The sequence below is a fragment of the Oryzias latipes genome, chromosome 7, assembly GCF_053564925.1.
Source record: "Oryzias latipes strain Hd-rR chromosome 7, Olatipes_Hd-rR_3.1".
Classification (NCBI taxonomy): Eukaryota; Metazoa; Chordata; class Actinopteri; order Beloniformes; family Adrianichthyidae; genus Oryzias; species Oryzias latipes.
Window position 1 is genome coordinate 10,328,603 of NC_136243.1, and position 21,189 is coordinate 10,349,791.

At 40.5% G+C, this 21,189-nt stretch overlaps 1 protein-coding gene across 5 annotated transcripts; it reads left to right on the forward strand.

Annotated features, from left to right (window-relative positions):
* Positions 1-1,552: 1,552 nt before the first annotated feature.
* LOC101173225 (P2Y purinoceptor 1-like) lies at positions 1,553-20,840 on the forward strand. Of its 5 annotated transcripts, none has more exons than XM_078950196.1 (4): positions 1,553-1,871; positions 2,070-4,243; positions 4,537-4,731; positions 8,151-20,840. In XM_078950196.1, the coding sequence occupies exon 4, from the start codon at positions 19,483-19,485 to the stop codon at positions 20,284-20,286; it is 804 nt and encodes a 267-aa protein (XP_078806322.1). In that variant the 5' UTR covers positions 1,553-1,871; positions 2,070-4,243; positions 4,537-4,731; positions 8,151-19,482; the 3' UTR covers positions 20,287-20,840. The 5 variants fall into 5 exon arrangements, with proteins under 5 accessions (XP_078806322.1, XP_078806321.1, XP_078806320.1 ...); XM_078950195.1 differs by having other exon boundaries at positions 2,070-2,096; XM_078950194.1 differs by having other exon boundaries at positions 2,070-2,096; positions 4,544-4,731.
* Positions 20,841-21,189: the final 349 nt, after the last annotated feature.

The window sequence follows — 21,189 nt, forward strand, 5'->3', positions numbered from 1 at the left end:
TATTCTACTGTAGATCCACCTGGAGTCAGTTTTTGACAGAACAGGTCTGGTAAGTACAGATCTCATCTCTTCATGTCATCTTAGACTAACCATGATGTTTAGATCAGGGCTCTGGGAGGGCCATGTCTTCACTTCCAGTAATCCTGTTCCTCTTTACTCAGAAGATGGTTTTAATGACTGTGGCCATATATTTAGAGTTGTTGTCCATCTGCTAAATACATTTAGAGTCAATCATGCAACTCCCTGATGGTTTTGGAATGCTAGATAAGTATCTGCCAACACTTCTTGGCTTTGAGAAAACCATTAACATGATCAAATCTCCAATTTCATTTGCAGAAATGCAGCCCCAAACATTCTAGAGATTTACACCATGCTTCCCTGTTTCCTACAGGCATTCATTATTCTTTGACCATAACTGCCTTCCACTACAGACAAACATTTGCTGTTTTTGACGATCAGTCCTGGGCACCTGGAACAGACCAGTTCCTGTGTTTTCCTGCTTGTTTCCACATCTGAGGTTTGGCTTTTAAGCTGCAGACTTCTCCAGACAGTAGATGAGTGAAACTTACTTCTACCTATCTCTACTTTTGACTGTATATAAAAAGTGGACTGAGTGACCCTTCCCCCACACAATCCAAACAGGAAATACCTGCTGATACCAAGAAGCCAAAATCCCATTGACCTCTATTGAGAAATAAACTGCTTACTCATTCCAAACGTTTGATTGACAGACTCCTAGAGTCTGATTTTATGGTTACATGCATGCATATCAGATTTTTATTTTGGTTTGACTTTAATTTTGACTTTGTGTCTACTTCTGCTTTCAAACTAAAATAAACAGCTTTTTAAACAGCTATTTTTGGGAAAGGACTAACCCTCTTAAACTCCTGGATGTCCTGATTACACTCTGGCACATACCTGTGTATATATATGCACATGTACATTTGTTTATTTGTTTTTTCTTAACTTCAATACTTTTCCTACATCTATATTGTGAAAATTTTTTTTTTTTTTCTCAGGCGTCCCTTACACTGTTACTTAATCACTGTGTGCACAGAACCAACATGTTCAGATTATGTATGTATTGTTTTTGCACATAACAGATATGTTTACGTTTTGTGCATTTTACATTTTTTGAACTGATATGGTGATGGCTTTTAATCTCATTGTACATGCAGACAGTTACAATAAAGGCATATCTATAACTATTTCCTCTGCAGATTTAGCATTAATGCTCATCAAAGTGTTTATCCTGATTTGAAAAAGTTTAACATCAAAATATATTTCCAAATTTTTCAGATCAGGTGTTTTTGTCACAGGATTCCTCAGTCTTGGTATGTGGAATGGGGCATCAGGGTATTAGTTTATGTCACAGGCAGGTCTTTGCATTTCAAGGGTCCCCCCTCCCCATTTGTAGAAGCCCGTGCATACCTTTCAGCAAACTGCAACGCTCACACTGCTTTCCAGGAAAGGACTGGTGCAGACTGTAAACAAAAATGTCTCTATGGTCAGAAACAACTTGCCGATGGCCTTTGCCTCCCCTATGACGCCTCCTGCATGCTGCCTCTCCCCTCGTCTTGCAGTCTGCAGTGAGCCTCGGCCCTGCCAAACACCAAAGGACAAGCCCGGCGTACTGCTATCATATGTCTCATGTGTTGCAAAAAGAGATTTATCACAGAAGTGGGGGTGGGCTGAGAATGCTTTAGTGCAGGCATTCATCTTCTCTAAAAAGAGCCTTCCCTCTTGTAACACTGGATGAAACCTGTTTGCCGGTCACCTCGATGGTCCAGCGGAGGCCACTTTGGAGCGTATGCAAACAATGGAGCCCAACCAGCCGGAAAACATGAAGCTCCGCAGGTGTGACAGTGCAGGTGAGCTCCCTGCTTCTGCAGAAAGTGTGCTCAGAAATTTAAATGGAACTTTTCAGGAAAGTTTCTATGATCTGTGCGATGTTCTGTCATTGTTAATGCACAGGCAAAGCGACTATACCTTCCTTTTTTGACTGAACTGTAAAGCACTCAACATAGAGGAAGTATTAATAGAAGTGTTCCGCCCCTTTTTATGTCTAGGGGGACCCGGAGGAGCATAACATAAAGGTAATGTTTTGACCACCAAATTTTATTGAACAGAAACACCAAACGAATGTCTCCATACAAAATATTACAAATGTATTTACAAATTAAGAAATAACAAACAACAATAACTTAAAAGGGAAGCAAAAAGGCTTCAGGGTGAACCAATGCCAAAATAACAAACAACTTCAACCTACCTTATCCCCAGAAAACAATCTTACCTTCACCAAAAGAAAAGGGAAAACAAAGACAAACACTAACCTCCCTAGACTAACATAAACAGGAGAAAAGGAGTACTAAAGAAACTGGTAGTTCACCCCTACAGCTTCACTTAAACAAAACTACAAACAAACACAGAGTGGGCCTCAACACAAAACAACAAAGTACACAAAACTTTAAAAAAGAAAAATAAAAAATAACTACACAGCGCAACACATTCAAAACAGGTGGAGCAGAGCATCAAGCTCCCTTCTCATAGGCTAAAGATCCAAATGGTGCTTTTGAAGGCTGCCCTTAACACAACACACCTGAAAATAAACAGACAGACACAAAGATCCACAAAACCAACAAAGTCCCACTCTGATAGAAAACAATACAAAACACCCAGAACAAACAGAACCAAATACGACCACAGCCTGACAAAAGGCTTTCATGCTTGTCTGTGCAGACTTAAATGTTTTTCTGCATTTACTTTTAGATAATTTGCTAATGAGGAGTAAATGCTTGAAAGTGGACATAGGACTATGTAAAGGGGCTTCAGTGAGGCTTTAATGAGCCTGAGCTCTTCCGTGTGGATCTGTCGCCCGCTGATAGATGCAGTTTCTATAAATACATCTGATCAGTAGGAAATGTGATGTGAATCTGATCAGTAATGTGGTTTGAGGCGTCAAGACTATAAATTAGACCCGCCCCTTTTATCTTATCTTGTATTTACGTCCTAGAATGACCAACTAATTTTTTTCTGTGGTATAGATTTGCTGCATCATTTTCTGGTTGCCAGACTCAGTCTCAGACATGGGTTTAATGGGGAAAGCAGAGTTTTCTGTTGCTCCAAGGAACTCTGAGTTGATTTAGTAAATGCAAGGACTTCATGATCTGTGCCTTTAAAGCAAGCCCCCATCATTAAACCTCCACTACCACGCCTGAAAGTGCAGTGTAAAGATTTAGGGAATTTCAGATTACTTTTTTTTTCCATTTTGTAAAGCAACCTGATCAGATTGTGATATTAGACATACTAAAAGAATAACCTGGTATCTACAAAATCTACTCAGACCTGTGGTATTTTTCTCAGAAGCACCACTGGGAACACATCAATATTTGTGGAAAAAGGGAATAAATCTTTGAACTGTAAACTGAAAATCAAAATTGAAGTGGTTTTTTTAACAAACCAAACAATCTTAGCAGCTAATAGTTTATTATTGAAAAGCTCATTTGTAGGGTTTGAGTTGCAACCCCAGAGTTTTTCTGATGTCAATGAGTCAATCTCAGCATGAATATGACCACGTGTTTGAAGACAGAATGATGTTGAAAGGGTTTCATGAGAGGAAACTATACTATCTTTAAGTGATGATTAGATTTTTGTCTTAGCTTTTTCACCTTAGTGTTCTTCTAAAGAGGTGAAACAGAGAAAAGCAGCAGTGCTGATTGACGAATTGATGGAGGATTTTTTATTTGCTTGAAGCTCATCATTTGAGTTGTTATATTGTTTCACAGTGTGTTGAGCTCTCTTAGACATCACGTTTTATGTGTCATTAACCATGTAAATCAGATGTCTTGCTGTAAAAAACTGAATAGAATTTTTCTGAATTGTGTGAAATATCCTCTTTAAATTCCCTCATGGCTTTATAGAACGTTTTTTTTTTGTCAGTTTTTTCATTCTTTTTTGAGCAAAACATCCAAGAAAAGTCCATCAAAAAGCAGTCATGGTAACACACTGCTTACAACTGTCTTAAACCAATGCAAGCAGTAAAGAGATACTAAAATAGAATGCTACCTTTTACCATCATGTTTTTAAAATAAACACTGACTGAAATAAGTCTATTGCTTATCCTGTAAGGTTTTTGCATAACTTCAATCCGCTTTGATCTGATTGATTTTTATGTGTTTTTGCATGAAAACCGACCTGAGATGAGGAGAGGGAAACCTAACTGCAATTTGAACACGTGAGAGACGTAAGAACAACTAGTGCAGCTGCTGTTCGTATTAGAGTATTTATGGCAGAACACACTTTACTGTCACGGCTCAAGACTTACTGACGACTGACTTTGATCTTAAGTCCTACCAGGGTTCATGCAGATCTCTGTTTGAATAAAATATATTTAGACGTCAATCAGCTGCATCTACTCATGTTGAAACCCCCTCTATTTTTCCGTTCCACTCGTCTTGTTAGAGTTACATTGAAGGGATTTCCAGGTCAGGTAGTTACTGCACACCTAAACTTTTCTGTTTGTTTTTTAACCTTGAGTGCATAGATTTTAGAGCTTGAAGTCCTCCAGAAGAACCCATGCAAATTGGTCATTCTCGGTTATCTGCGGAGGACCGTCAGAAACGCAGAGAGGAAGGACTGTGTTTCTACTGCGGGAATCATGGACACCAAGTCTCACAATGCTCGCTCCGTTTAAACTCCTGAACCCCCCACTAGAGGACAGGCCGCTGGCGGGTAAGTCAGTCGTATCCATCAGAAAAGACTTTTGTTATTTACCTGTCAAGCTTTGTTTCAATTTTAAAGTTACAGACACCCATGCTCTCGTAGACTCTGGAGCTGAGCAGAGTCTCATCGATCTCACCTTGCTTAAACAGCTCTGTCTTCCCATAGAGCCCCTTGACACCCCCATTAAAGGGGGTTTGGGGGGGTCAACATCTTTCGTTTATTACTCACCGTACCAAGTCCCTGCTTTTCATCACGTCTGGTAACTATCTTGAACACGTCCGGTTTTCTGTTACTTCTTCACCTCATAGTCCTGTGGTTCTTGGCTATTTATGGCTCAAGATTCACAACCCCCAATTCAACTGGGCGAATCAACGCTTTATTAATTGGAGCGCCTTTTGCATGGCTAACTGCTTACAGTCTGCTATACCCTCCGTCCCGTCTTCCGATCTTCCCATTATCGAAATCATTGATCTCTCATCCGTTTCGTCCTGTTATCACGAACTCAAAGCGGTTTTCAGTAAAGCCAAGGCTAGCTCTCTACCCCTACATAGACCTTACGATTGTTCAATAGAATTACTTCCTGGTTCCACTCTCCCTAAGGGTCATCTGTTTAACCTCTCAGGCCCCGAAAAGACGGCCATGGAGGCCTACATCCATGAGGCGCTCTCCTCAGGCCACATTCGCCCCTCTTCTTCTCCTGTCGGTGCTGGCTTCTTCTTTGTCGAGGAGAAAGATAAATCTCTTCGACCCTGCATTGATTATCGTGAACTTAACCAAATAACAGTAAAAGACAAATATTCCCTTCCACTCATCAGTTCGGTTTTTGACTCTGTCTAGGGCACCCAAATTTTCTCCAAACTAGATCTCCGCAACGCTTACCACCTCTTTCGTATAAAGGAAGGCAATGAATGGAAGATGGCTTTTAATACCCCCCTAGGACATTACGAGTATCTTGTAATGCCTTTCGGCCTAACCAACGCCCCCGCTGTCTTCCAGAGGTTGATAAACGATGTCCTCCATGATTTCATAAACCGGTTTGTGTTCGTTTATCTCGACGACATCTTTTTTTCTACCAACCTTGTTCAGCACGAAAACCATATACGTCTTGTTTTGTCCAGACTTCTGGAAAACCATATAAGTCAAAGGCAAAAAATTTCAATTTCACACCTCGTCCATTCAGTTTTTGGGGTTCATCTTCGAGGCTGGTATTATTCGCCCTGACCCGGCCAAGCTCAAAGCCATTTCCCAGTGAGAACCGCCCAGTACACGCAGGAAACTACAGCAATTCCTGGGGTTTGCAAACTACAGCAGTGTAGCTCCCCCCTTACTCAGCTCACTTCCATTTCCAAACCTTACCAATGGAACCCTGAGGCCCAGAAGGCGTTTGACAAACTTAAATCACTCTTTGTTTCCGCCCCCATTCTCATTCAACCGGAAACCACTAGACAATTTATAGTCGAAGTTGACGCCTCTGACACCGGAGTTGGGGCCGTTCTGTCCCAAAGAGAGGATACTTCGGGAAAATTAAAACTTTGCACCTTCTTCTCACGCAAGCTATCCCCGGCTGAACGTAATTATGATGTGGGCAACTGCGAACTACTAGCAATCAAGTTGGCACTGGAGGAGTGGCGTCACTGGCTGGAGGGAGCTACTCACCTTTTCATAGTTTGGATGGACCATAAGAACCTGGCCTACTTACATACAGCTAAAGACTTAACTCTCGCCAAGCTCGGTGGTGGCTGTTTTTTGGCCGGTTTAAATTCACTATTACCTACAGACCAGGAAGCCGCAGAATCAAACCAGACGCCCTCTCCAGGAAATACAGCCCGGACGATACTTCCTCTCCTGCCACCATCGTTCCTGCCACCTGCATCGAGGACAACCTCACATGGGACATTGAGACACGCGTCAAAGATGCCCAAGGTGAGGAAACCGACCATGCCCCCTGTCCTGACGGTGTTCTTTATGTTCCGTCCTCCCTCAGATCGGACGTCATAGCCTGGGGTCACAGTTCTCGCATCAACTGTCACGGAGGAGTCTTTAGAACCCTCTCCCTCATTCGGAAAAAGTTCTTCTGGCCTCACATGGACCAGGATGTTCGGGGGTTTATTACTGCCTGCACAGTCTGTGCCTGCTCCAAGTGCGCCAACACACCTCCCGCTGGGTTCCTCCATCCTTTGCCCACTCCACACCGTCCCTGGTCCCACATTGCTGTGGATTTCGTCACCGGACTGCCCCCCTCTCAAGGCAACACGTTAATATTCACTGTAGTACACCGTTTTTCTAAGGCCGTCCAATTTATTCCCCTTCCTCAGCTCCCTTCTGCCACTGAGACTGCTGACATTCTCGTGAACCAGGGTTTTCGTCACCACGGCATACCCACTGACATAGTTTCCAATCGAGGGCCTCAATTGAAATCCCAGGTATGGGAGGCTTTTTGTACTGCTCTGGGTGCCACTGTCAGCCTGTCCTCAGGTTACCACCCGCAGTCCAATGGACAGGCTGAGCGGGCCAATCAAGAACTCAAGGCCGGCCTTCGTTGTCTCGCGGCCCAAAACAACACAGAATGGGCTAAGTACCTTATATTGATTGAATACGCTTACAACTCGCATCCCTCCTCTGCTACTGGTGTCTCCCCATTCGAAACCTATCTTGGCTACTCACCTCCACTGTTCCCTTCTCAGGAGCTTGACTTGGCTGTGCCTTCTGTTCAGCATCCCCTTCAGCACTGCCAACGCATTTGGACTGAAACCCGCGAGGCTCATCTCCGCACTAAGGAGAGTAATTGTCGCATCGCCAACAGGCACAGGGTGGAGGGTCCCGCTTTTCAACCCGGGCAAAAGGTTTGGCTTTCTTCAAAGAACATCCCCATTCATTCCACATCCCGCAAACTGGCTCCAGGTTTCATCGGTCCCTACGTCATCGAGAAAGTCTTCAACCCCACCTGTGTCCGCCTCCGTCTACCCCCGTCTTTCCACATCACCCAGATTAAACCCTTTTTGGACAGTCCCTTTATGCCCGCCCTTACGCTTCTCCTCCCACCCGTATCGTTGACGGCGCTCCGGCGTTCACTGTCTCCCGGATTCTGGAAGTTCATCGCTGCATCGTGCCCACCTGGATCTGCGTTTCAGTTCATTTCCTTTAAAAAAAAAAGTAAAAACGTCAGTGTTTTTAAATGGAGGCTCATTGAGGGAGGGTACTGTCATGGTGCCTCTGTCAGACTTCTCCCCCTCCCAGTTCTGCTCTGCTCCTGACTCTCAGCTGTGACTACTCACCTCATTAAGACACCTATTTCATTAGGAGACCCAGCTCCAGCATTCTTGCCCAGTCCGTTAACCCTGATGGTGCTTAGTCTTGTTAGCTCTACGTCTGCCCCCCCTCCCCCATGTGTTGCTACTCCATGCTTACCTTGTTTTGCTGTGCTTTAGGTCATCCACCACCTCGAGCAGAAGCTGAAAGTCCAAACGCTCCTCAAGAACTCCAGCCACGCCACAGCCAAGAACTCCGGCCACGCCACAGTCAAGAACTCCAGCCTTGCCACAGCCAAATAAATCCAGCCACGCCGCTGACTATACGCTCCTGCCACATCCTGAACTTTGGTCCAGCGTCCCGACTCAGCCGAGTCCTTACCACGAACCCTGAAAACCATATCTTCGTCACAGTCTCCGCTCCGTCAGATCTCCAAGACTCATTACTCATCAAGATCCGCTGGCCTTTCAAAATAAAACTCATTACTTACCTTTCCACCTACCTGTCTCTTCCTTCCGGGTTACAGCAATTGTCACGTGTTCTGACCATGACAAATTGTTTATCATTTATTCTTTATTTTCTAAATAAGGTGCACTGCAGTGTGAATTTGCTTTCCTCAGAACACAAACATCAGAGAGAAAACGATCTCCTGAAGCAGTGAGACTGGTGGAGACTAGTGATTTATGCATTTAGAATAGAATAGAATAGAATAGAATAGAATAGAATAGAATAGAATAGAATAGAATAGAATAGAATATACTTTATTGCAACTGTCAGCAAAGTTTAATTGTGGTTCATCATCTGCAGCACACTGGAAAACAATGAGTAAAAAAAATGAAAATAACAGGTCAGCAGAGATGGTGATGCCCGGGAATCTGATGGAGGGGACGCAGTCCACCTGTTCTCCATTAATTAGTACAGGGGCGATTGTGTTTACCAAAGTCTGAAGTTCTTTGCTCTTCTGAACATTTAGAGACAAGTTGTTTTCCGAGCTCCACATGGGCGGGTTGCTGATTTCTGCCTTGTACGGCGTCTCATCGCCATTTGAGATCAGGCCTACCATGGTGGTGTCATCAGCAAATTAGAGAATTGCATTGGAGGTGTGTGAAACAGTGCAGTCTGATGTGTAGAGGGAGAACAGAAGGGGGCACAGAAGACAGTCCAGGGGGGAGTTTGCCAAGTAGGCTGGTGGAGGTTTTAACCACAATTATACCATGGCCCGGGTGAATACTTGATTCGGAAAGATCAGCATATATATTTCGCTTTATATTGCCGAATCTTGAGTGCAGCGGTGGTGCGGCGAGAAGCGGACTATTTGTTATGTCGCGCTGCACCACGTAACAAATAGTAAGCTTTTTGTGAGAAAAGCGATCCAAACCGCAAAAAAAAAACAAGAATTAAGGACTAAAAACTGGTTAATATTTATTGCTTTTGTAAGTGACCATGGTATAAGCGGGTAAATGGCCTTCGAAGTATGCATTATCACTTTTTAACGCACTTCGCGGAAGAAACCGTCCGACGCGAGATTCAGGCTTCCATGATTTGTGTGTTATGATCAGAGTGGAGCAGGGGGCGTGGCTGACCTTCTCCCTGCTGCCTCTCTACACTGCACACCTGATTCTCATCTCATCACCATGTCTTTAAAAGCCTGCACCTTTCTCTTTCTCCCTGCCAGATGATTACTTTTCAGTAGCTCTTAGCACCTGTCCTGTATATCTGTCTAGCTCCGTGAATTGAGCATCCTGTCTGATTTAATTTTTGTTTCTAAGGATGGATATGGATATTTTATTGTGTATTTTTATGCTGTTTTAACTTTTGCTGTATTATTCAGCATTCAGAAAAATGTTTCTTTGAAGACACTCCACTAAAAGTTGTGTTTTTGATGGTTTTAACCATATATAATCACACTTTGGGGTTGATTATAGTGAATAATGAACATTATAATACAAACAATAGCTCAAAAAGCTTGATTTTGTAAAATATAGGCCCTATAACAGATGTGTTGGCATCAGTTTTGCAGAGCGTTTGAGTCCAGGCCTGTGAGTTGTGTGTTACACTAAAACAAAAATAGGATCTTTGCAATGAGATTGTCTCTAAGGACGGAGTATGGGAGGTTTCTGGTCATGCATGTAGTCCTGTAATGAACCAACAACCCACTCTGAAGGTTCCTAGCCTTCAGCGTTGCATGTCTGTCATAGGAAAAAGTTTTGTTAAAAAAGGAATATTAAAAGAAAACAAATAAGATGTTCAGTTTATGGTGGTACCACATTAGTTTCAGCCACAGATTTATCTCTGAATTATTTGGGTGCATTAGAGACCACATTCTTTTAGGTATGCATGCTCACATAATAATAATAAAACAAAAGAAAAACAGAAGTGTACTGTTCAGCGGGAAGCTGGGGGGCAGATAAAAACCGCATGGGTGCACAAAGGAAACATTACCCACAAAAGCCCTGATGCACGTTTTCAAGCTGACACATTTGTGTTGAGAAACAGTTACGCTCATCACAGCATACAACCATGACTGTATTGCTGAAAGTGACTGAGTTATGTTATACTCTGTTTGTTTGCTTGTTTGCGTAAGAAAGGGGACAGGATATATCAATTTAACATTTACAAATGCAAATATACAACATCATAGCCTTTTAGACTAATTTCCATCTTTAGTCCCTTTAGACAGGTTGCTGGTCCCTAGACAAAAAGACAATTTAAATCAACTAGATGTGAAATCCCCCTAAAACAGTAGTGTGACAGCATGACTTCATTTTTTGGTTTCAGATATTTAACATCACAAAAAGAGATTTCCCCCCTGAAACAGTGGCGCCACCAGGGGGTGGCCAGGGGGGGTGGCCATGGCCACCCCTCTCCGACACCTGGCCACCCCAGTGGCCACCCCAGTAGCCACTATAAGCTGTGGTAGCATCAGTTGTGCGTTTCATCCCAAATGCACAGCCAGCAAGCGGCAAGTCGCTCTGATCACCTAAACCGGCCCCCCCCCCTCCCCTACCTGCTGCCTTTGAGTGCGCAGACATCTACAGAGGAGCCGCTGGACGCAGAATGAATAAGACGCGTGGTTCACTTCCGCGTTCGAACCCTCAGATCCTCTGGGCCGGTCAGACGAAAGAACCAGTCTCAGTCACTAAAGATGAACTTTCTTTATTACTTTTTCCATAAGTCCAAAACGGCGAATGACCTCGCGTGTATGCGCTCCACACCCTCACACGCGCTCTCCCCCCTCTCTTCCTGCATCGCGCGAGCACCAGTTTCTGCACGCAAGCACACACACACACACATGCGCGCGCACGCACTCACACACGCACACAATCACACATCCCAAAACACTACATTTTTCTTTTCATGCCTGTTAAATATTTTCAGTGGTGTCTTTTAACAATCTCTTTACTGTACTTTAGGTCACCTGATCTGTATTTTGCGCAAATACTTGGTGCAAATACGCCACATCATCAGCGGTGGTGGGTGTGCCATTACTTTTTATTAATATGTAAAAAAGAATGGCCCTGTCACACACGCCTCTCATTTTTATGGCACTATTTAAGCACTGGTTGTTGTGTTACCACAACATTTTGATGGGTTTTTGTCCTGTTTCCACATAGTTACCTATAGTCATAGTTGATGCTTGTGTAAGTCAATTTTCAGAGAATGAAGAGAAATTCGACATATATTCTTATTTTAAGAAGAAAAGTACAGCAGAAGGAGCGAAAGAGATGGTAGGGGAGCAACAGAGGTGTAGTGAGGAGGAAGATGAGACAGAGCAGCATGATCCACAGCCAGCATGAATGACAGAAGAGAATGAGGAAGACAAAGATGAGACGGCATCTGATGAGGGACAGTCAGCATCATTGCTCAGAGAAACAAGGCAGAACTCAGCAAAAAGTCTTCCACCTGTTCCTGGACCAACTGGTGAAGTTAGAATTAATGCAGTGTTTTTCAACCAGTGTGCAGCAGCGCACCAGTGTGCCGTGGTAAATTACCATCATTAACTGATCTAAAACATTTCCCATCTCCAGGATATCAGCTCTGTGTTCATCCAAACAGCCCCTGATAAAACACTGAGAAATTAGGAATATGAAAGATCGTAAATACTTTTTTCTTTGTGTTTATTTGATTCTATTTAAAAACATTTTGATAAGAATGGCGGTACGCCAATTTAGCTGCAGTTTTAACTGTTTTCTGAAAGGTCCCGCCCCTTTTACTGTCTCCACCAATCATTCTTGGAGGCTTAATCACATGTCATCAGTCTGACCAATCAGAAGTAGTTAAAGTCTTCACTTCCTTGTTCTGATTCTGCTCATAAAGCCGCTCAGTTCCAACAAAAGTACCAGATAAAGCTCATCTTTAGTGGTGTAGCTTTCCACAGAATCTGGTATCAGACCGTGAAAAGTGAACAAAACAATGAAGCTCAGAGACGCTAGTCTTTTTGCGTTTGGCGGCTGTTTACATCTCCCATGATGCATTGGGTTAAAGTGACAGCATCTCAGCGCACAATGAGTCCTCTTAATGTCTTGAAACAACAATGAACACACATCAAACAGTTTTTGAATCTTTTCACTTAACTTTTATTACATCAGCTTTTTCTGCCACAATTATCACAAAAATGCATGTGAGATTGCAGAGGGACTGTAGATCAAAACAGACCATGAGTTTCTCCTTTTTTTCTAAAAAATGTTTTACATTTTTTTTTGCTGGTTTGTCAAGGTTAAAGTGTGCCGTGGCTCAAAAATGATTGAAAAACACTGGCCTAATGATATCTACTAGAATTTATAGTAGTATCAACTATAAGTTAATGTTCTAGAAAAAAATCAGTAGGCATTTAACTTTCTGTTGGTTTTCTAAAGGTTGTTTTACTACGTTTAGTAGAATGAATTTAAAAAATTTAGCTCATGGTTTTTGTGTGCCACCCCAAAATTTAATATGGCCCCCTACCGGCCACCCCCATGAAAAATTTCTGGAGGCGCCACTGCCCTGAAAGCATAAAACGGAAACTTCCTGGCAGACAGGATAGAAGTAGTTTACTTTTCTGACTTTGTCTTTTCTTTTGATTCTTCTGATAATGAGGGCAACAGTGAAAGTGACAGATCACTCTTTTTGATATCACATTAGTCACACAACTTCCTGCTACATTAGTCTTTTTTAATCTCTTAGGAAGTGGTAGAAATGGCGTTTGCACCTAAATAGGTTTTCATAACAGTAACTGGGTGGCTTATTTCTGTATTTGCTTTAAAAGAGCAATACATGATCTGTGTTACTATTAAAAACATTATTAATTTCATTCTGTTGCTGAAATTTTTTCACTTTTACAACACTTTTGTACAACTTTGTACACATTTGTACACTTTTGGACGATCCGCATCACCCTTTGTAAGAGACCATGGCTGCACTGAGCAGCTCCTTCTGTCAGAGACCTGAACACCTCGCTGCAGGAAGCAGCACTTTCACACATCTTTCCTGCTGTCAGCCACTCAACTCATAGACTGGACACTTCATGGGGTTATTTCTTGTATTTTATTGCTTTATTATTTATTTGTTTTTTTAAATATTTGTCTAGTTTTTGAGTCAAAGTGACAAACCAATTTCTTCGTTGTGGGATCAGTTAAAGTTCTATCAACTAAAGTTTAGTTTAACAGCTCATTTGAAGTTAACCCCTTGACGTCTGAATGTATTTCCAACTATAAAAAAATAAAAATCAGAAAATGTTTTTGGTTTCAAGTAGATGCTGAGCTAAAGTAAACATAATAGGGTTAAAGGTGATGATTCACAGGCCTTCCCATCATCCAGGATTGTGCTGACATGTCCTCGTCTTCCCCAGTTTGCTTGGGGGGAGGGGGGATTCTCTTGGCTGGTCATGCTTTGAACACCTCATTCAGAGGGCGTCCAGGTAGAATTCTCACCAATTGTTCATACCTCCTCCAGGGTTTACTCTTGGTATGGCTGAGCTTCACGTCTTATTTTGAAGAGAAATTTCATCCACCCTGAGATGAAGGCTCATTTCTGACATCTGTGAACTCATAGTTCCACTCCCGTCATCTTTTAAACTATTTTTAAAAACGTTCCCTGTGGTCTTTTATTTATGATTATGCCACTCACATCCAAAACATCTCTGACTAATCCATCTTCCAAACCCGTTTAAACTCTACCAGGGTCATGGGGTTACTGGAGCCTATCCCAGCTAGCAAATGTGGGGCATACCCCGAGCAGGTCGGCAGTCAATTTCAGGGCCACACATTCAGACACATCCCATTTTAAATGCATTACATGCATTAAATATCTACTACAGTGATGCGGAGGAGGTTTTTTATTTGACCTTTTGTTCTTTGTTTAGTTGAAATGCATTACATTTATCAGAAGTAAACCCAAATCAATACTGAAGCAGTTGTTTCAGGCACACCTGATCTTGTCTCATCATGGAGACACAGCAGGACCTGGTTAGTCCCTGGATTGAAAACCGCCTGTGACTTTCAGTTTCTGTAGTGACCTCAAACACATTCAAGTGTTTTCATGTTCCAAGTAGACAGTAATGAGTCAGGAGGAGCATCCACTGTAAAGCAGAAGCCAGATTAGATTGTTTAGAAGCTAAAGAAAAAACCCACAGAGGTGAGGGAAGAAGATGCTTTCTTCTTGACAATGTAATTACTCATAAATATAGACTTTTTTCTTTCATAAATGCATACGGTACACACACACACACATCACATTAGATTAGATTTAATATTTATTCCTACTTATAGTCAAAAGGAAATTTACTTTGTTCCTTGAAAGGGATTGGGAAGTAAATTTATATAATGCCACTGCGATTGTGCTCTTACGGTAAAAGATACACACACAGACACACACGCACACACTTACACAGACACACACACACACATATATATAACTTAGTTGCCAGTATTTGTATATTTGTCAAGTGATAAAATTGATTTCTTATTGATTATTCTCAGAGAACATTTTTACATTATTTCAGTGAACATTAGCATGGATTTAAACTGCCCTCTAGTGGTGAAAAGCAGAAGTTCATCTTCATCAGTGTTCCAAGCAGAGTGTCCAGAACAAGCTGTGCTGATGTGCATTCATGAGTGCTTCCTCCTCTGCTGCAATCCTCACCTCCTGCTCTGCCTGAGAGGAGGCTGCCTCCTCACAGCAGGTGCTCCTCGTAACCCTTGTACTATCCTAGGCACTCTAACATTGGGAGTGGGGTCATCTAGACCCACTAGACAATGCGCTGAACTTTTTTCTTCAGTGATTTGTGATCTTCACTGGTGTCCATGGATTACATGAAATATTTCCACTTTTATCCACCTTTGTCATGGTAGGGATAACACGTCAATGTAAGGGTGGGGTCATCTAAGATATCACAAAGGTTAACCCTTCCTGTCCTGTTGTCTGACGTCACCCCAGTTGGGGAGAGGGAATGAAGGACCATACATGAATCGCACTGCACCAAATGGAGGCACGGAGAACTAAATGATAAGTAATGATCAAGGATAGAGAAGAGAAGGAGAGTAGAAGTAGACGAGAAAAGAGGACAGAACCCCAGTGCACCATAACTTTCCCAGCTTCAAACTTCTAGCAGCCTACCAACAACTAATAATAATAAGCCTGTCCAAAAAAGGAATGTTTTAAGCCCAACTTTGAATGTGGTGACTGTGTCGGCCTCTCTTACATGAGCTGGGAGCCTACTCCATAAAACAGGGGCCTAGGGGCTAAAGGCCGCTCACCAAGCGGTCTCCAAACACAAAATTTTGTGTGGGCCACCTGCCATGGTTTGACCACTTTTTGTTCGCTGCCAGCCGTATCTATCCATAAGGGCAATTGTGACAAAGGCATAAGTTACTAAAATCTACAAGATCCAATGGAATTACACTGATCCAAAGGTTCCAAGTGCTGAATCTACAAACTCTTAAAATATCTGAAGTGAATTTGCGAGTTAAAGCTGGATATCTGGTGGAATATTAATACCAAGAACTGTTTAGCCTGAAGAACACCTGGACCATCAAGACAAAGCAGCTTCACCAAATCTACCTACTAACTTGGACAAGTGTGAGTAATTTGGACTGTAAAAAACAATGGCAACCAAAAAATTGTCAGAAGAGATGGAGGAAATTAAAAAATCACTATCCTTTATGAGTTCTGAGATAAGTAAAGTTATGACTCAGCAAAAAAGTATCATGGATCTTCCTGAGGTTATCAGACAACTGAAATAAATAATTATTCAAAAACCCCACAAGATTGAACTCGTGGAGCAAAGGATTGATGATCTTGAACAACTAGCAAAAAACAAAGATGTTTTGAAACAAAACATCGCAGTTATGCCAAATTAGCATCTGGAATGGATGAAGGTGAGGACGCTCCTACAGAGGAATTAAAAGTCATTGGAACAACAACTTCTGCAATTTCTAAACAGCAAGAATATCATTCTGGAAAAGCGAGGCATCTCCACCTGCTACACGATTCCAAAGAAAAATCCGGAAATGAAACCATCTGTTTTTGTGCAGGTAATGTCTGTTAAAAAAAAAAGTAAAAAATTCAGCTACTAAGGACAACTTGGACAAGGAATGGGAAAGTTTACATCAGACCCAACGGAGTGGAATCTACACGCTCAATAATTATAACAAACATGAAAGTGGATCACCTCAAATGACTGAAATAAGCAGGTAGTGTATGCTGGGAACGGGTTTGGGACTGTTCAAACAACACCTAGGAAGTATCCCCACATTAATTTGGAAACTGGACTGGATGCCTGATAATTATGACAGACAATACAATGAAAAATAAAACAAGTTGTAAAGTTAACACAGCTGCAAAGGATCACTTAATGCAGTGTACAGAAAATTAGTCTGATTCATATATCCATTATCAATCTGAAAACACGAAGCATGACTTTGAAAATGACATTGACCTGGACTCAAACTATTACAATGATCTTGAAATTAGTTTTAATTATTATACTGTGGAACAGTTTAACAATAATGTGGACACTCAAGAAGGCTTATCAGTTATTCACTTCAACAGCAGAGGTTTATATAAGATTTTTTCTTCTATAGAACTGTTTCTTAAATCTTTAAAAAGATTTAATGTGATTGCTGAATCAGAAACTTGGCTTGATGATAACAAGATGGTGGAAGTAAACCTTGAAGAGGCCTTTTGTTTTGTGATATTACTGATCACTTGCTTGTGTTTGCAATGTTGAAACATGTTTCTTCAAAGAAAATCTATAACAGACCCAGGAAAAATGTACAAGATGTTGTGTTGCAATCCTGATAACAATGATTCATTTAGGAGGGCTCTATGTAATCAAACGTGGAATGAAATCTATGTTTCTAAGAATGTGAATGCAGCTTATGATGCCTTTCTGCAACGACACATTTATAATTTAAACTGTCCAATTATTATAATTAGTCAAAGAAAACATAATGAAAAGCCTTGGATAACCAAAGGTATTGAAAAGGCTTATAAAAAGACAAATGAACTATACAGACAGTTTGTAAAAGTAAAAAGCAAAGAAAAAAGAAAATAAATATAAAAATAATAAAAAATAAGTTGGTGAATCTAATAAGAAGATCTAAAAAACAGTATTATCATAAGTTAATTGAGCAACACAAATTACAGATACAAGAGACTTGGAAAATAATAAACAAATTAAACAAAAAAACAGAAAGAAACAAGAGTATCCAAGTTTTTAAATGTATTTAAATGTATTTTCCAAAAATAACTTCTGGACTGAGAGACTCTTGTGGTTGTGAGGTATTTTTGAGAAGGTTTTTTGTTTTGTTTTTCCACGTCTTTTTTCTCTTTTTTAAGGTTCTATCAATTTTGTAGGTAGATGTGATGTTTGTAATCAGGGTCAGGGAAATAAGTCTTGGCTTCACCCAAAACCTTTTTTGGTTAATTTTGTTCAATGTTTGTGTTGATGTTTTAAGTTTGTGTGTCTAAAATAACCGAACTAAATGTCTCTCTCTCGGCATCTTTATTAAATTTAGTTTTTTTTTATTATAAACACAGTAGAACAAGATCTAGCCTTTGTTAGTTATGCAACACTAAAATACATAAATACAGATTAACAAGCAGTCTACAATGAAACACAAGAACATTTTTAAAAAACACTCAAACTCTGGACTCCTCCCCCCCTTCTGCTGCTCACTACACTGTCTGTGACTCTGAGACAATCATTTTTTATTCTTTATTTAATGAGGTGGTCATGTGAATGCAGCATGCACAACATGCACATTTCCACATAAATTGAGAAGGATGAGCTTGTTTCAGACATGGGTGTGAACACAGCGGAAAGAGAAACAAAGTGTGGCAACATGAGCGGACACTAATACAAATGGGGACTCAACCAAGTGGAAACGTGGTTCCAACTTTAAAATTGTATTATTATAAATATTATTAAAAGACAGAATAAATAAAACAGGACAAAAACCACTAAGGGTCTCAAGCACTGAAAACAGAGCAGGGGGGTATTCCAGAAAGCAGGTTATGCTAGCTCCCACGGTAAGTTTGAGGCTAAGGAAGTTGATAACCTCAGCTTTCGGTTCCAGAAATGGAGGTTTGTTTCAGGGTAGGTCAAGTTGCCATGGCAACTGGTGCTCTGAACATAACCTGGTCTGGAGCAGGTTTAGTTGAAGGTTACTTTGTTTTCAGAGAGGTGAAGCAGCATGGCGTGTCCATTTGAAGATGATTTAGTGGATGAAGAAGCTCAGATAATACTTTTTCCACCATGAGAGGGTGATGAGACCACATATGGATGTTGGAAAAATAAACTTTTTTACTTTGATCTAACTTAATTATTTGCTTCAGTTAAAATATTTTTTTTTTTGTTTTGTTAAGTCAGTTTAAAAATAACACGTAGTTTTCAGACAGTTATTTCGCTTTCATTCAAATTAATTCAATTAAGTAGGTGTAACTTTGGTGCTGCTGTTAGATTGGCACCGCAAGGGATTGTGGGATACCATTTCCTTTGCTTTTCTGGACGGATTTTGTTTTAAGTGTGGCTTTTTGACCAAATGTGTTTGGTTGTTTAGCTGTTTTACTGTGTTTTACCGTGTTTTGCTGAATTATTTTGTTCTACTGTGCTTATGTCTCTTTACCATGAGTAAGAGTGAAGGAGAGGATGATGAGTTTATATAGCACCCCTACCAAACAGCACTGTAATGACAATGACAGATAATTCTTTAATGAATTTGTGCGCAATGTGCATTTTTTTCCCGTCCTTTTTATTGTTATAAAAATGAGTATATCTGCCGGTTCATACTTAGACATTTGAGAGATCACGAAATAAAATTAATTAAGATGGAAAAAATATTAATTGAATTGGAGTAATATGACGTTTAGTTAGATAAATACATAAATTTGAGTTGTATAAACAATTATTGAGTTTTATAGACGTAAGAAATTAGGTTGATTAAATTTAACTCAATTATTTGTTACCAATAGAAGTATTTCATTTAAGGTGGCAAAATTGGATAAGTTATATATATATGCGTCACAAGGAAAATGGAAATAAGATCAGAAACTTGTCTTCCTTTTTTGATGGTGTACTACTTCAGCGGAAGGAAATGGATTTTTGGGGACATTTTCTCCAAGATGACAAGATTCTGCTTCAACGTGAACTTGTACTGCAGCATCGGGTTCCTCACCTGTATTAGTGTGTACAGGTACCTGGCCATCGTCCATCCTCTGAGAATGATGGGAAGACTAACTGTGACTCATTCTGTGCTGATCTCAGTCCTTGTTTGGCTTTTGGTGAGTGTTCAAAGTATGCCAGACATCTTTTTTCCAAAATCAGTCAATGGCACAGAAAAGTGCTTCCACTCTACAAGCCATGAAAAGACTGAGGATTACCTAACATACAGCCTTGTGTGGACAACCACTGGATTTTGTATCCCATTACTCATCACTCTGGGCTGCTACGGACATGTGACTTTTGTTCTTTGTCGCAGGAACACTATAGAGAAGACACTGAGACAAAAGTGTGTGAAATTTCTTTTCATCTTGATTCTTCTTTTCTCCGTCTGTTATATTCCTTATCACGTCTTTAGGAACCTAAGTCTCTTTTCTAGAATTCAGAGCAAACAGAATATTTGTGTTTGGTGGGATAAACATGTTTTTACAGGTCATCAGATCAGTCGGGGGCTTGTGTGTCTGAACAGTGCTCTCAATCCTCTGGTTTATCTTCAGATGAGTGAACATATTCTCACTCACATCCGACAGCTCCCACAACAAGTTTGTAAGATTTTCCATTATATGTTTGTGTGCAGCAGGAACAGCGTTGCTGTGTCACAAAATGAAGACATTTAGAATTTCTTTTGGGCTCAGAAACTCCTGAAATGTCTACCACATTCTCTGCGTAAAACCTTTTCTTTGTTTTGTCCCAGTTTACATATATATATATGCAAAGACATAGATGCAAAGACATATGCTTAAGAAGGAATCTGTTTTTGTGAACATGACAAAAATGTTTTACCTTGGTTGAATTTGTTCTTAAAAACAAAAAAAGTCTGATAGTAATTTTGTGAAATACTAGGGATGCCACAAATCTCAGTTTAAAACCAAATCCAATGTTGCAGCCTTTAGTGAATTGAGGAAGGGAATCATTGCATCTCTGCTGCAGATCAGTATAAATACAGGACAGACCAAAAATTTGGACACACCTTCTCATTCAAATGAATGGGAAGGTGTGTCCAAACGTTTGGTCTGTACTATATGATTCAAGTGTCAAATATGTGTTGTACTAAATTTAAGGATTTATCATTTAATGTTTTATTACATAAAACAGCCTTAGTATGAGCCAACTGAAACGTTTTCTTCATTGTTACTTGCTTTTTTGTGAATAAAAAAAGGATTTTTTCCAATGTTTTGTTTGTTATTGTTTTTTTGTAGTACACAAATCTTGTATCAAACTTAAACAAAACCATAGCCCCAAGAAAACTCTGTTGTTCTTTATAGAATTTACCTTAAAAAATGCTAAACCACCACAACTTTTATCTATTTTGTGAGGGGTTAAGCCCGACATAGTGACTGTCATAATTATTGGGAGGCCTGATCACATCAGACATTGGTTCTGCGAAGTCCTTCAATTTCTGATAATGCACATGTCCAACTGCATTACCCCACTCTCGAAAATGTGTTTTCACTTAGTTACAATTACTTTAATCTTGTTTTTTATTTTCAAGTTGAAATTGTTTTTCTTTGATATGACGT

Coding starts and splice junctions, on each gene's coding strand:
- LOC101173225 (XM_078950196.1), top strand. CDS start 19,483: ATGGAAATAAGATCAGAAACTTGTCTTCCTTTTTTGATGGTGTACTAC.